A 14,295-nucleotide genomic window follows, 5' to 3' on the forward strand; every position below is an offset into this window, starting at 1 on the left:
TTAACACTCCTTTCACCCCCCCCCCCCCAGTGGTTAACACTCCTTTCACCCCCCCCCCCCCCAGTGGTTAACACTCCTTTCACCCCCCCCCCCCCAGTGGTTAACACTCCTTTCACCCCCCCCCCCCCAGTGGTTAACACTCCTTTCACCCCCCCCCCCCAGTGGTTAACACTCCTTTCACCCCCCCCCCCCCCCCCAGTGGTTAACACTCCTTTCACCCCCCCCCCCCCCCCCAGTGGTTAACACTCCTTTCACCCCCCCCAGTGGTTAACACTCCTTACACCCCCCCCAGTGGTTAACACTCCTTTCACCCCCCCCCCCCCAGTGGTTAACACTCCTTTCACCCCCCCCCCAGTGGTTAACACTCCTTTCACCCCCCCCCCCCCAGTGGTTAACACTCCTTTCACCCCCCCCCCCAGTGGTTAACACTCCTTTCACCCCCCCCCAGTGGTTAACACTCCTTTCACCCCCCCCCCCAGTGGTTAACACTCCTTTCACCCCCCCCCCCCCCCCCAGTGGTTAACACTCCTTTCACCCCCCCCCCCCCCCCAGTGGTTAACACTCCTTTCACCCCCCCCCCCCCCCCCCAGTGGTTAACACTCCTTTCACCCCCCCCCCCCAGTGGTTAACACTCCTTTCACACACACACCCCCCCAGTGGTTAACACTCCTCCCCCAGTGGTTAACACTCCTTCTCCCGCCCAAGTGATTAACACTCCTTTCTTCCCCCCACCCCCAAGAGTGGTTAACATGCCTCCCCCCGACCCACGCGTTCACGCTCCAACTGCCTGGGCTGACACGTGTTTAACACACCTCCCCTCCCCCAACACGTGATTTCACACTGTTTACACAGTTGCTATCACTATTCATCTGGTTGAGCGAAAACGTGCGAAACTCAGAGCTGCGAAGCAAGCGACTGTGTTTTTTTTTTGTTTTACCTGCGAACCTGATCTTGACAAGATCGAGCGGGTGCAGCACCAGGGTGGACACGACCCCGCCGCTGATGCCGGCCACCAAATTCTCGTACTTCACCAGGCGGATAAGCCTGAGCATCGCCGCCTCCCACGTCAGGTCGGGCTCGGGGGCCTGCCCGGCTCCCGATGACATCCTCTCAGCGGCACCCTGGTTGTTTTTACGGACAACGGGAGAGGACGGCAGGTCGATAAATAACGCAAGGACGGGGATCTCGCAGTAGCCGCTCGAGCTCGGCGACAACGTCGAAACCAACCGCCACCCACGCGCCCCGACAGCGAACGTCACGGCGCGCGCGTGCTCGGGCAACGCACGCGCCCGGCCACAGCTCGCGCGATCTCTCTCTCTCTCTCTCTTTCCCCCCCAACGTAACGTCAACGACGCAGGGAGCGCTCACTTTGTGCAGGCGGAATTTAAAACCGTAGTGGATGAGATTTTTAAATGTCGGTGGATTGAACGGGGATTTTTTTTTTAAAAAATGAAAGTGAAAATCCTGTGCCGCAATCCGGATAATTACGTGAGAGAAACCACAAAGGACATTCAGAGAGGTGAGTGGTTGGGGTGGGGGGAGGCCATGCTCGGTTTGCTGAGGGGAACTCGCCGCGTTTTAAAACCTGGGGCCCTGGCTAAATCGCCGGCCCCATGTGCTGCCTGTTTGCGGGACGGCAGGCGTGTCGTGTGTGTGTGTGTGTGGGGGGGGGGCATCCACGGTTACATTGGACAGTTGGGGATTGGGTAACTTCAGTCCGCTGCAAAGTTTGTATTCAAACTTATCCTGGGGAGGGTTGGAAGGCAACCAGCACTTCACTCAGAGCCAGGAGCAAGCAGCAGCAAGGCGGTTAGAGAGGAGTAGGCAGTAAAAGGGTGAGTGAATTCTGGGGACCTTACTGTGGTTAAATAGTGAAATGTAAGGAATCTTACAACACCAGGTTATTCAAATAAAACTGTTGGATTATAACCTGGTGTTGTAAGATTCCTTACATTTGTCCACCCCAGTCCATCACCGGCATCTCCACATCATGGTTAAATAGTGAAAGATTGATTCCACCGGTGGGCGAATGGGGAACTAGGGAACCAAAACCAAGGATTGTCACTGGAAGAAACAAAGAGGAAGGGAGTTGGAAAGTTCTTGAACTGAGGACTATTAGACCGTGGGACACTTCACCACATATAGCTATTGAGGTAGAGACCAAACTTCATTTCAAAGGGAATGGGATAAATATTTGAAAAGGATGAATATAAAAGGATCTTTGGGGGGGGGGGCGGGGAATGGAGTTACAGGAGAGAGCGCCAGCACTGGGGGCCGACTGGCCGCCTCCTATTATTTCTATGAAAACCCTCCCTTATTGAGTCTGAACTCGGAGTGGTTTAGAAATGTTGGTGCTGAGCAGAGTTTAGGACTATGTGCCTGTGAGAAGTTCCTCAAACACTGAGCCCACTGCCCTTTGTGTGATCTCTTGGTTTGGTTCAGGTCTGTGAAACCTGGTTTTGATATGTGACATCCCAAGTACAGATCTGTACCTCATGGCTGGTCTGTACCTCAACCCCATTTAGCTGCTTTTGCTCCATATTCTGTGATACCCTTACCTAACAAAAAAATCTATTGATCTCAGACTTGAAAGTTTCAATTGGCTCAGCATCCACAGTCTTTTAAGAGGAGACAGTTCCAGATTTCCGCTACCCTTCGAGTTAAAAGTGCTTTCTGATTTTAATCCTAAATGGCCCAGGTCTCATTTAAAGATTATGTCCTATTGTTTTGGATTCTCAAACCAAAGGAAATAGTTTCTCTCTATCTACCCTATCAAATCGCTTTATTATTTTAAACTCCTTGATTAGATCATCCCTCAGCCTTCTAAGCTCAAGGGACTACAAACCAAATTTATGCAACCTATCCTCATTTAACCCTTTTTAAGTACTGGTATCATTCTGCACTGTACCCCCTCCAAAGCTAATATATCCCTCCTGAGGTGCACTGCTCAAAACTGAATACAGTCCTCCAGATAGGGTCTGACCAAAGCTCTTTTCAACTCGAGCATTGCTTCTTCACTTTTGTATTCCAACCCCCTTGAGATAAATGCCAACGTTATTTTAGCCTTTTTGATAGCGTCGGCTGTGGCTCAGTTGGTAGAACTCTCGTCTCTGAGTTAGAAGGTTGTGGGTTCAAGTCCCACTTCTGAGACTTGAGCACATAATCCAGGCTGACACTCCAGTGTGGAACTAAAGGAATGCTGCACTGTCGGAGGTGCCATGTTTTGGATGAGACATTAATCCGAGGCCCCGTCTGCCCTCTCAAGTAGACGTGAAAGACCCCATGGCACTATTTGAAGAAGAGCAGGGGAGTTCTCCCCGGTGCCCTGGCCAATATTTATCCTTCAACCAACATCACTAAAACAGATTATCTGGTCATTATCACATTGCTGTGTATGAGCCCTTGCTGTGCGCAAATTGGATGCCACGTTTCCTACATTACAACAGTGACTACACTTCAAAAGTACTTCATATGTTGTAAAGTGTTTTGGGACATCCTGAAGTCGTGAAAGGTACTATATAAATGCAAGTCTTTCTCTTCCTTTTTGTATCTGTACACAAGCTTTTTGTGATTTGTGCACAGGAACACCTAAATCCCTTTGCTCCTCCTCAGCTCCTATTCTCTCCCTAATCGTTATCTCAAAGGGGCTGGAACACAAAGGGGAGGAAGTTATGCTTCAGTTGTATACAGCCGTGGTCAAACCCCATCTGGAGTAGTGCATTCAATTTTGGGCGTCGCACCTCAGGACAAATTTACCAGAATGATACCGGGGCTTAAAGGGTTAAATTATGAGGACAGGTTGCATAAACCGGTCTGGATGGGATGCATCCTAGGTTGCTGAGGGAAGTAAGGGCGGAAATTGCGGAGGCTTTGGCCACAATCTTACAATCCCCCTTAGATATGGGAGTGGTGCCAGAGAACGGGAGGATTGCAGATGTTGCACCCCTTTTTTAAAAAAAAGGGGGAAAGGGATAAACCAGGTAACTACAGGCCGGTCAGCCTAACTTCAGAGGTGCTGAAATTTTTAGAGACAATAATCCAGGACAAAATTAATTGTCACTTGAAAAAACATGGGTTAATCAATGACAGCCAGCACAGATTTGTTAAATACAAATCATGTTTGACTAACTTGATTAAGTTCTTTGATGAAGTAACGGAGAGGGTTGATGAGGGTAGTGTGGTTGATGTGTATATGGACTTTCAAAAGGCATTTGATAAAGTACCGCGTAATAGACTTGTTAGCAAAATTGTAGCCCATGGGATTCAAGAGGCAGTGGCTGCATAGATACAAAATTGACCAAAGGACAGAAAGCAGAGAGTAGCGGTGAACGGGTGTTTTTCAGACGGGGGGGGAAAGTGTGCAGTGGTGTCCCCCATGGGTCAGTATTAGGACCACTGCTCTTTTTGATATATATTAATGACCTGGACTTGGGTATACAGGGTATAGTTTCAAAGCTTGCAGATGATATAAAACTTGGAAAAGTAATAAACAGTAAGGAGGATAGTAGCAGACCTCAGGAGGCCATAGACACACTGGTGAAATGGGCAGACACATGGCAGATTAAATTTAATGCAGAGAAGGGTGAAGTGATGCATTCTGGAAAGAAGAATGAGGAGAGGCAGTATCAACTAAATGGTACAATTTTAAAGGGGATGCAGGAACAGAGAAGGGGATTATGTACAGAAATCTTTGAAGGTGGCAGGACAAGTTGACACAGCTGTTAAAAGACATTTGGGATCATTGGCTTTATAAATAGGCATGGAATACAAAAGCAAGAAAGTTACGCTAAACCTTTATAAATCACTGGTCAGGTCCTAACTGGAGTATTGTGTCCAATTGTGGGCACCACACTTTAGGAAGGATGTTCAGGCCTCGGAGAGGTGCAGAGGAGATTTACTAGAATGGTACTAGGGAGGAGAGATTGGAGAAGCTGGGATTGTTCTCCTTAGAGCAGAGAAGGTTAAGGGGAGATTTAATAGAGACATTCAAAATCCTGAAGGTTTTTTTTAAAAGGGTAAATGAGGAGAAACTGTTTCCAGGGGCAGAAGGGTCAGTGACCGGAAAACACAGATTTAACGCAATTGGCAAAAGAGCCAGAGGTGAGGTGAGGACAATTTTTTTTACACTGTGAGTTATTATGGTCTGGAATGCACTGCCTGAAAGGATAGTGGAAGCAGATTCAATGGTAAACTTCAAAAGGGAATTAGATAAATACTTGAAGGGGAGAAAATTGCAGGGGTATGGGGAAAGAGCAGGGGAGTGGGACTAATTGGAAAGCCCTTTGTGTGAAGAAGTGCTTCCTGACAAATCCTAGTATTTTAAAAGAGGTGGCTGCAGAGATAGTGGATGTATTGGTTTTGATCTTCCAGAATTCCCTAGATTGTAGAATGGTCCCTGTGGATTGGAAGGTAGCAAATATAACCCCGCTGTTCAAGAATGGAGGGAGAGAAAACAGGCCAGTTAGCCTGACATCAGTAGTAGAGAAAAGGCTAGAATCTATTATTAAGGATGTAGTAACAGGGCACTTAGAAAATCATAATACGATTAGGCAGAGTCAACACGGTTTTATGAAAGGGAAATCATGTTTGACAAATCTAGAATTATAGAATGGTTACAGCACAGAAGGATGCCAATCGGCCCGTCGAGCCCGTGCCGTTTCTCTGAGAGCAATCCAGCTAATCCCACACCCCCGCCCCATCCCCGTAGCCCTGCAGTTTTGTTCCCTTCAAGTGCTTATCCAATTCTCATTTGAAAGCCACGATTCAATCTGCCTCCACCACCCCCTCAGGCAGCGCATTCCAGATCATAACCACTCACTGTGCAAAACAGTTCTTCCTCTGGTTCTTGACCCTCTGCCAATGGGAACAATTTCTCTCTATCGACTCTGTCTAGACCCCTCATAATTTTGAGCACCTCTATGAAATCTCCTCTCAACTTTCTTTGCTGTAAGGAGAACAACCCCAGCTTCTCCAGTCTATCCACGTAATTGAAGTCCTTCATCCCTGAAACCATTCTCCTCAATCTTTTCTGCACCCTCTCTAAGGCCTTCACATCTTTCCTAAAGTACGATACCCAGAATTAGACACAATACTCCAGTTGTGGTTGAACCAGTGTTTTATAAAGGTTCACCATAACGTCTTTGCTTTTACATAAGAACATAAGAAATAGGAGCAGGAGTAGGCCAATCGGCCCCTCGAGCCTGCTCCGCCATTCAATAAGATCATGGCTGATCTGATCCTAATCTCAAATCTAAATTCATGTCCAATTTCCTGCCCACTCCCGTAACCCCTAATTCCCTTTACTTCTAGGAAACCGTCTATTTCTGTTTTAAATTTATTTAATGATGTAGCTTCCACAGCTTCCTGGGGCAGCAAATTCCACAGACCTACTACCCTCTGAGTGAAGAAGTTTCTCCTCATCTCAGTTTTGAAAGAGCAGCCCCTTATTCTAAGATTATGCCTCCTAGTTCTAGTTTCACCCATCCTTGGGAACATCCTTACTGCATCCACCCGATCAAGCCCCTTCACAATCTTATATGTTTCAATAAGATCGCCTCTCATTCTTCTGAACTCCAATGAGTAGAGTCCCAATCTACTCAACCTCTCCTCATATGTCCACCACCTCATCCCCGGGATTAACCGGGTGAACCTTCTTTGTACTGCCTCGAGAGCAAGTATGTCTTTTCTTAAGTATGGAGACCAAAACTGTATGCAGTATTCCAGGTGCGGTCTCACCAATACCTTATATAACTGCAGCAATACCTCCCTGTTTTTATATTCTATCCCCCTAGCAATAAACGCCAACATTCCGTTGGCCTTCTTGATCACCTGCTGCACCTGCATACTAACTTTTTGATCTTCTTGCACTAGGACCCCCAGATCCCTTTGTACTGCAGTACTTTCCAGTTTCTTGCTTTTAAGATAATAACTTGCTCTCTGATTTTTCCTGCCAAAGTGCATAACCTCACATTTTCCAATATTGTATTGCATCTGCCAAATCTCCGCCCACTCACCCAGCCTGACTATATCCCCTTGTAGGTTTTTTATGTCCTCCTCACTCTCCACTTTCCCTCCCATCTTTGTATCATCTGCAAACTTTGATACGTTACACTCGGTCCCCTCCTCCAAATCGTTAATATAGATTGTAAAGAGTTGGGGACCCAGCACCGACCCCTGCGGAACACCACTGGCTACTGGTTGCCAGTCCGAGAATGAACCATTTATCCCAACTCTCTGCTTCCTGTTAGATAACCAATCCTCCACCCATGCCAGAATATCATCCCCAATCCAGTGATTCTTTATCTTGAGCAATAATCTTTTATGTGGCACCTTGTCGAATGCCTTCTGGAAGTCCAAATACACTACGTCCACTGGTTCCCCTTTATCCACCCTGTACGTTATGTCCTCAAAGAACTCAAGCAAATTTGTCAGACATGACTTCCCCTTCGTGAAGCCATGCTGACTTTGTCCTATTAAATTATGTTTATCCAAATGTTCTGCTACTGTCTCCTTAATAATAGATTCCAAAATTTTACCCACCACAGATGTTAAGCTAACTGGTCTATAATTTCCAGCCTTCTGACTACTACCCTTTTTAAATAAGGGTGTTACATTAGCAGTTTTCCAATCTGCCGGGACCTTTGCCGAGTCCAGAGAATTTTGGAAAATTATTACCAAAGCATCGACAATCCCTACTGCCACTTCCCTCAAGACCCTCGGATGTATTTATCAGGTCCAGGGGATTTATCTGCCTTGAGTCCCATTATTTTACTGAGTACCAATTCCTTAGTGATTTTAATCGTATTTAGCTCCTCCCCCGCCCCCCCCCCCCCCTGCTAGAGCCCCCTGTTTGTCCAGTGTTGGGATATTCTTCGTATCCTCTACCGTAAAGACTGAAACAAAATATTTGTTCAGCATTTTTGCCATCTCCATGTTTCCCACCATTAATTTCCTGGTCTCATCCTCTAAGGGACCTACGTTTGCCTTAGCCACCCTTTTTCTTTTTATATAACTGTAGAAACTCTTGCTATCTGTTTTTATATTTTTTGCTAATTTATTTTCATAATCTATCTTCCCTTTCTTAATCAATCCTTTAGTTACTTTTTGCTGTCTTTTGAAGACTTCCCAAACTTCTATCCTCCCACTAAGTTTGGCTACCTTATATGTCCTTGTTTTTAGTCGGATACTGTCCTTAATTTCTTTACTTCGCCACAGATGGCTGTCATTTCTTTTACACCCTTTTTTCCTTAGTGGAATATATATTTTTTGAAAGTTGTAAAATAACTCCTTGAATGAACACCACTGCTCATGTACCGTCTTGCCCTTTAATCTATTTTCCCAGTCCACTTTAATCAATTCCGCTCTCGTACCATCATAGTCTCCTTTATTCAAGCTCAGTACGCTTGTTTAAGAACCAACCTTCTCCCCCTCTAATTGGATATGGACTGTAACCATGTTATGGTCACTCATTCCAAGGGGATCCTTAACTAGGACATTATTAATTAATCCTGGCTCATTACACAGGACCAGGTCCAAGGTTGCTTGCCCCCTTGTAGGATCAGTTACATACTGCTCAAGAAATCCATCCCTAATACACTCAATAAACTCTTCCTTAAGGCTGCCCTGCCCAATTTGATTTGTCCAGTTAATATTATGGGGGATTTTAACTATCATTATAGCTGTTCCCTTATTACATGCCCTGACTATTTCCTGATTAATACTTCTTCCAGCAGAGTTGCAACTATTAGGAGGCTTATATACTACGCCCACTAGTGTTTTTTCCCCTTATTATTCCTGATCTCGACCCAAACTGTTTCATTATCCTGATCCTTCGTCCCAATATCATTTCTCTGTATTACAGTGATTCCTTCCTTTATTAACATAGCCACCCCACCTCCCCTTCCTTCCTGTCTGTCCTTCCTGATTGTTAAATACCCTGGCATATTAATTCCCAGTCGTTGTCACCCTGCAGCCATGTTTCTGTAATGGCCACAAGATCATACCCATACGTAGTTATTTGTGCCGTTAACTCGTCCATTTTGTTACGAATGCTACGTGCATTCAGATAAAGAACTTTCAAATATGTTTTGTGACACTTAGTTCCTGCTTTTTCCTTTTTTAACACTTTACCTTTTACTCCATACCTTCTGTCCCTTCCTGACACGCTTTCCTCTGTTTCCCTGCTCAGGTTCCCAACCCCCTGCCACAGCTTTGATGCTGGGTTAATCGTCTTACGCCTTCTAGTTTTTATTTTATCTGTCGTGCCTAAAGTACACTTTCTTTCCGCTGCTCTACGCTTTTCCCTGTCACTTGTGCTTGAACAACTGTTTGTACTATTTGTATTGTAGATTTCCCCTGGGTCTTCCCCTCTCTTGCTGCTCTCAATTTTATTCCCTTCTGACTCCCCGCTCAGGTTCCCATCCCCCTGCCGCTCTAGTTTAAACCTTCCCCAACAGCACTAGCAAACACCCCCGCGAGGACATTGGTCCCGGTCCTGCTCGAGTGTAACCCGTCACGCTTGTACAGGTCCCACCTTCCCCAGAACCGGTCCCAATGTCCCAGGAATCTAAATCCCTCCCACCTACACCATCCCTGCAGCCACGCATTCATCCTGTCTATTCTCCTGTTCCTATACTCACTAGCATGTGGCACCGGTAGTAATCCTGAGATCACTACCTTTGAAGTCCTGCTTTTTAATTTATCTCCTAACTCCTTAAATTCGCCTTGCAGGACTTCATCCCTTTTTTTACCTATGTCGTTGGTACCAATATGGACCACGACTACTGGCTGTTCACCCTCCCCCTCCAGAATGCCCTGCAGCCGCTCCGTGACATCCTTGACCCGAGCACCAGGGAGGCAACATACCATCCTGGAGTCGCGTTTGCGGCTGCAGAAACGCCTATCTGTTCCCCTTACAATTGAATCCCCTATCACCATAGCCCTGCCATACTTCTTCCTCCCCTCCTGTGCAGCAGAACCACCCGTGGTGCCCCGAACCTGGCTCTTGCTGCATTCCCCTGATAAGCCATCTCCCCCAACAGTATCTAAAGCAGAATATCTGTTTGAGAGGGAGATGGCCCCTGGGGACTCCTGCTCTACCTGCCTAGTCCTTTTACTCTTCCTGGCGGTTACCCATTTCCTTTCTGCCTGCGTAATCTTTACCTGCGGCGTGACCACCTCACTGAACGTGCTATCCACGATAGTCTCAGCATCGCGGATGCTCCACAGTGAATCCACCCGCAGCTCCAGCTCCAGCTCCGAAAGACGGTTAGCCAGTAGCTGCAGCTGGACACACTTCCTGCACACATGGTCGCCAGGGACACTGGTAGTGTCCATGACTTCCCACATAGTGCAGGAGGAGCATATCACGGGTGCGAGCTCTGCTGCCATGACTTGCCTTAGACTCTCCTCCCGCTCTAGGTCTCTCCTTTTATACTGTGCTCACCTCTCGGACTCTCCTGCCTCACCTGCGACATTGCACAGTAGTTGTCTCTTGTTGCAGGTCTGCTGCTGCTTTTTATTCCCCAATCTCAGTCTTCTACTCTCAGGCTCACTGCCGCTCTGGGGAAAAAGTTAGGAAAAGCAAGGCAACGCAGCACCTCCTTCCCCCACTTCACCGAACTCCCACACGTACCAAACTCTCAGTTCACACTGTGTATCCGCACACCGTGATTTGTACTCTATGCCTCTATTTATATTTATAAAGCCCAGGATCCCATACGCCTTTTTAACCGCTTTCTCAACCTGCCCTGCCACCTTCAATGATTTATGCACGTAAACCCCCAGGTGTCTCTGTTCCTGCACCCCCTTTAGAATTGTACCCTTAAGTTTATATTGCCCCTCCTCCTCCTTCCTACCAAAATGTATCACTTTGCACTTCTCTACGTTAAATATCATCTGCCACTTGTCTGTCCGTTGCACCAGCCTGTCTGTGCCCTCTTGAAGTCTATCAGTATCCTCCCCACTGTTCACTACACTTCCAAGTTTTATGTCATCTCCAAATTTTGAAGTTGTGCCCTGTGCACCCAAGTCCAAGTCAATAATATATATCAAGAAAAGCAGTGGCCCTAGTACCAACCCCTGGGGAACACCATTGTATACCTTCCTCCAGTCTGAAAAAAAGCCGTTCACCACTACTGTCTGTTTCTTGTCACTTAGCCAATTTCGTATCCATGCTGCCACTGCCCCTTTTATTCCATGGGCTTCAACTTTGCTGACAAGCCTATTATATGACAATTTATCAAACGTGTTTTGGAAGTCCATATATATCACGTCTATTAGAGTTCTTTTGAGGGTGTAACTAGCAGGGCAGATAAGGGGGAACCAGTGGATGTAGTATATTTGGATTTTCAAAAGGTATTCGATAAGGTGTTGCACAAGATTGGAGCTCACTGGATTGGGGGTAATATATTGGCATGGAATGAGGATTGGCTAACAGAAAGTAGGAATAAATGGGTCATTTTTAGGTTGGCAGGGTGTAACTAGTGGGGTGCCAGAAGGATCGGTTCTTGGGCCTCAGCTGTTTATAAAATATATCAATGACTTAGATGAGGGGACCGAGTATAATATCCAAGTTTGCTGACGATACAAAGCTCGGTGGGAAAGTAAGCTATGAGGAGGACGCAAAGGGCTATAGACAAGGTTAAGTGAGTGGGCGCAAAGGTGGCAGATGGAGTATAATCTGGGGAAATGTGAAATTATCCACTTTGGTAGGAAGAATAGAAAAGGAGAATATTTTTTAAAAGGTGAGAGACTAAGAAATGTTGGTAGTCAGAGGGATTTGGGTGTCCTTGTACACGAATCACAGGAAGTTAACATGCAGGTACAGCAAGCAATTTGGAATGCAAATAGTATATTAGCCTTTATTGTAAGGGGGTTGGAATATAAGAGTAAGGAGGTCTTGCTGCAATTATATAGGGCTCTGGTGAGACCATGCCTGGAGTACTGTGTGCAGGTTTGGTCTCCTTACTTAAGGAAGGACATACTTGCCTTAGTGGGCGTGCAACGAAGGTTCATTAGATTGATTCCTGGGATGAGAGGGTTGTCCTATGAGGAGAGATTGAGTAGAATGGGCCTATATTCTCTGGAGTTTAGAAGAATGAGAGGTGATCATATTGAAACGTATAAAATTCTTAGAGGGCTTGACAGAATAGATGCTGAGAGGCTGTTTCCCCTGGCTGGAGAGTCTAGAACTAGGGGGCATAGTCTCAAGATAAGGGGTTGGCCATTTAGGACCAAGATGAGGAAAAATTTCTTCACTTAGAGGGTTGTAAATCTTTGGAATTCTCTACCCCAGAGGGCTGTAGATGCTCAGCCATTGGCTATATCCAAGACTCAGACTAATAGATTTTTGGACACTAAGGGAATCAAGGGATGTGGGGATCGGGCAGGAAAGTGGAGTTGAGGTAGAAGATCAGCTATGATCTTACTGAATGGCGGAGCAGGCTCGAGGGACCGTATGGCCTACTCCTGCTTCTACTTCTTATGTTCTGACATCACCCCTGAATTGCCTAGCTCTAATTTTATGGTTATGCCCACTTGTGGACTCGAGAGGAAATATTTTCTCTCCATCTACCCTATCAAATCCTTTAATATCTTAAACATCTCATTTAGATCACCCCTTAATCTTCTATATTCAAGGGGATACAAGCCTAGTCTATGCAACCTGTCCTCATAATTTAACCCTTTTAGCCCCAGTATCATTCAGGTGAATCCGAGCTGCACCCCCTTCAAGGCCAGTATACCCTTCCTGAGGTGCGGTGTCCAAATCTGAATGCAGTACTCCAGATGGGGTCTAACCAGAGCTCTGTACAGCTGTAACATAAACTTTCATCCCTTTCTATTCCAACCCCCTTGAAATAAAGACCAAAATTCCATTGGCCTTTTAAATTATTTTTAGTACCTGTTCACTAGCTTTTAGTGATTTCTGTACATGGACCCCTAAATCTCTCTGCTCATCCACAGTTCCTAGCTTCTCGCCATTTATAAAATCCTCTGATCTATCTTTCTTAGATCCAAAGTGGATGACCTCACACTTTCCCACTCACTTAATCTACCAATGTCCCGTTGCAACTTTCTGCTCCCATCTACACTATCTACTGTGCCAGCAAACTTAGAAAAACAACTCTCTATTCCTTTATTCAAGTCATTTATAAATATAGTGAAAAGCTGAGGCCCCAACACAGTTCCCTGGGGGACACGGCTAGTCACATGCTGCCAATTTGAGTACATACCCATTATTTCTACTGTCTCCTACCTCCTAACCAATTCCCGATACAAGTCAATAGGTTGCCACCAAGTCCATGCGCTCTCATTTTTGTTAAGTCTCTTATGTGTGACGCTGTCGAATGCCTTATGGAAGTCCATATAAATAACATCCATAGACAATCCCTTATCTACCATGTTAGTTACCTCCTCAAAAAATTCAACTAGATTCGTTATGACATGACTTGCCTTTTACAAATCCATGCCGGCTCTCTGATCATCTTATATTTGTCCAAATGCTCAGACACTCTGTCCCTAATAACGGATTCTAGTAACTTCCCCACAACTGACGTTAGCCTAGTAGGCCTATAATTTCCTAGTTTATCTCTCCTACCTTTCTTAAATAATGGAGTGACATTGACAGTTTTCTGGTCCAAGGGGACAAATTCCTGAATTGAGAGTTTTGGAAGATCATGACTAACGCATCAACAATTTCCTCACCTAGTTCTTTTAATACCTGGGGTGGAAACGATTGGGAGCTGGAGAGTTGTCTATCTTTAATCACATTAGTTTTTCCATCACCGTTTTGTTACTTATATTGAATCTAGTTAGTTCCTCCCCGATTTATTTTTGGTTTTCCAAGTATCTCTGATACTTTATCCTCATCCTCTGCAGTGAAGACCGATACAAAGTAGCTATTTAGTAAGTCCGCCATTTCCTTATTTCCAATTACAACATCTCCTGCGTCTGTCATTAAGGGGACCGCATAATCCTTAGCTCCCCTCTTTCTCTTAATATATTTGTAAAAACCTTTAGTGTTGTCCTTGATATCTCTTGCAAGCTTTTTCTCGTATTCCCTTTTTGCAGCTCTTACCACTTTGCATCCCTTTGCTGTTCTTTATATCTCTCCCAGTCTCTGGGATCTCTACTGTTCTTTGCCTTCGTATAAGCCATTTTTTTTAGTTTTATACTGTCTTTCACTTTTCTTATTGACCAAGGTTGTTTAATTACACATGTAGAGCACTTGAACTTGCCCTTTAGGGGTATTTACAGGTCTTGTATTCTACCAAATACTTTTTTGAATACCTCCCA

General features: G+C 45.6%; 2 protein-coding genes across 2 annotated transcripts in view; one reads left to right on the plus strand and one right to left on the minus strand.

Annotated features, from left to right (window-relative positions):
- LOC137319123 (solute carrier family 25 member 32-like) overlaps positions 1 to 1,269 on the minus strand; it is a 49,944-nt gene extending 48,675 nt beyond the window's left edge. The window contains exon 1 of the mRNA XM_067981475.1: positions 938 to 1,269. Within this exon, the coding sequence (XP_067837576.1) occupies positions 938 to 1,106 (169 nt within the window). The 5' untranslated portion in view covers positions 1,107 to 1,269. The remainder of the gene's footprint in view (positions 1 to 937) is intronic.
- Positions 904 to 14,295, plus strand: part of dcaf13 (ddb1 and cul4 associated factor 13) — a 122,203-nt gene continuing 108,811 nt past the window's right edge. The window contains exon 1 of the mRNA XM_067981474.1: positions 904 to 1,519. Coding sequence (XP_067837575.1) covers positions 1,450 to 1,519 — 70 coding nt within the window. The 5' untranslated portion in view covers positions 904 to 1,449. The remainder of the gene's footprint in view (positions 1,520 to 14,295) is intronic.

The sequence above is a fragment of the Heptranchias perlo genome, chromosome 3 (genome assembly GCF_035084215.1).
Source record: "Heptranchias perlo isolate sHepPer1 chromosome 3, sHepPer1.hap1, whole genome shotgun sequence".
NCBI classification, from domain to species: Eukaryota; Metazoa; Chordata; class Chondrichthyes; order Hexanchiformes; family Hexanchidae; genus Heptranchias; species Heptranchias perlo.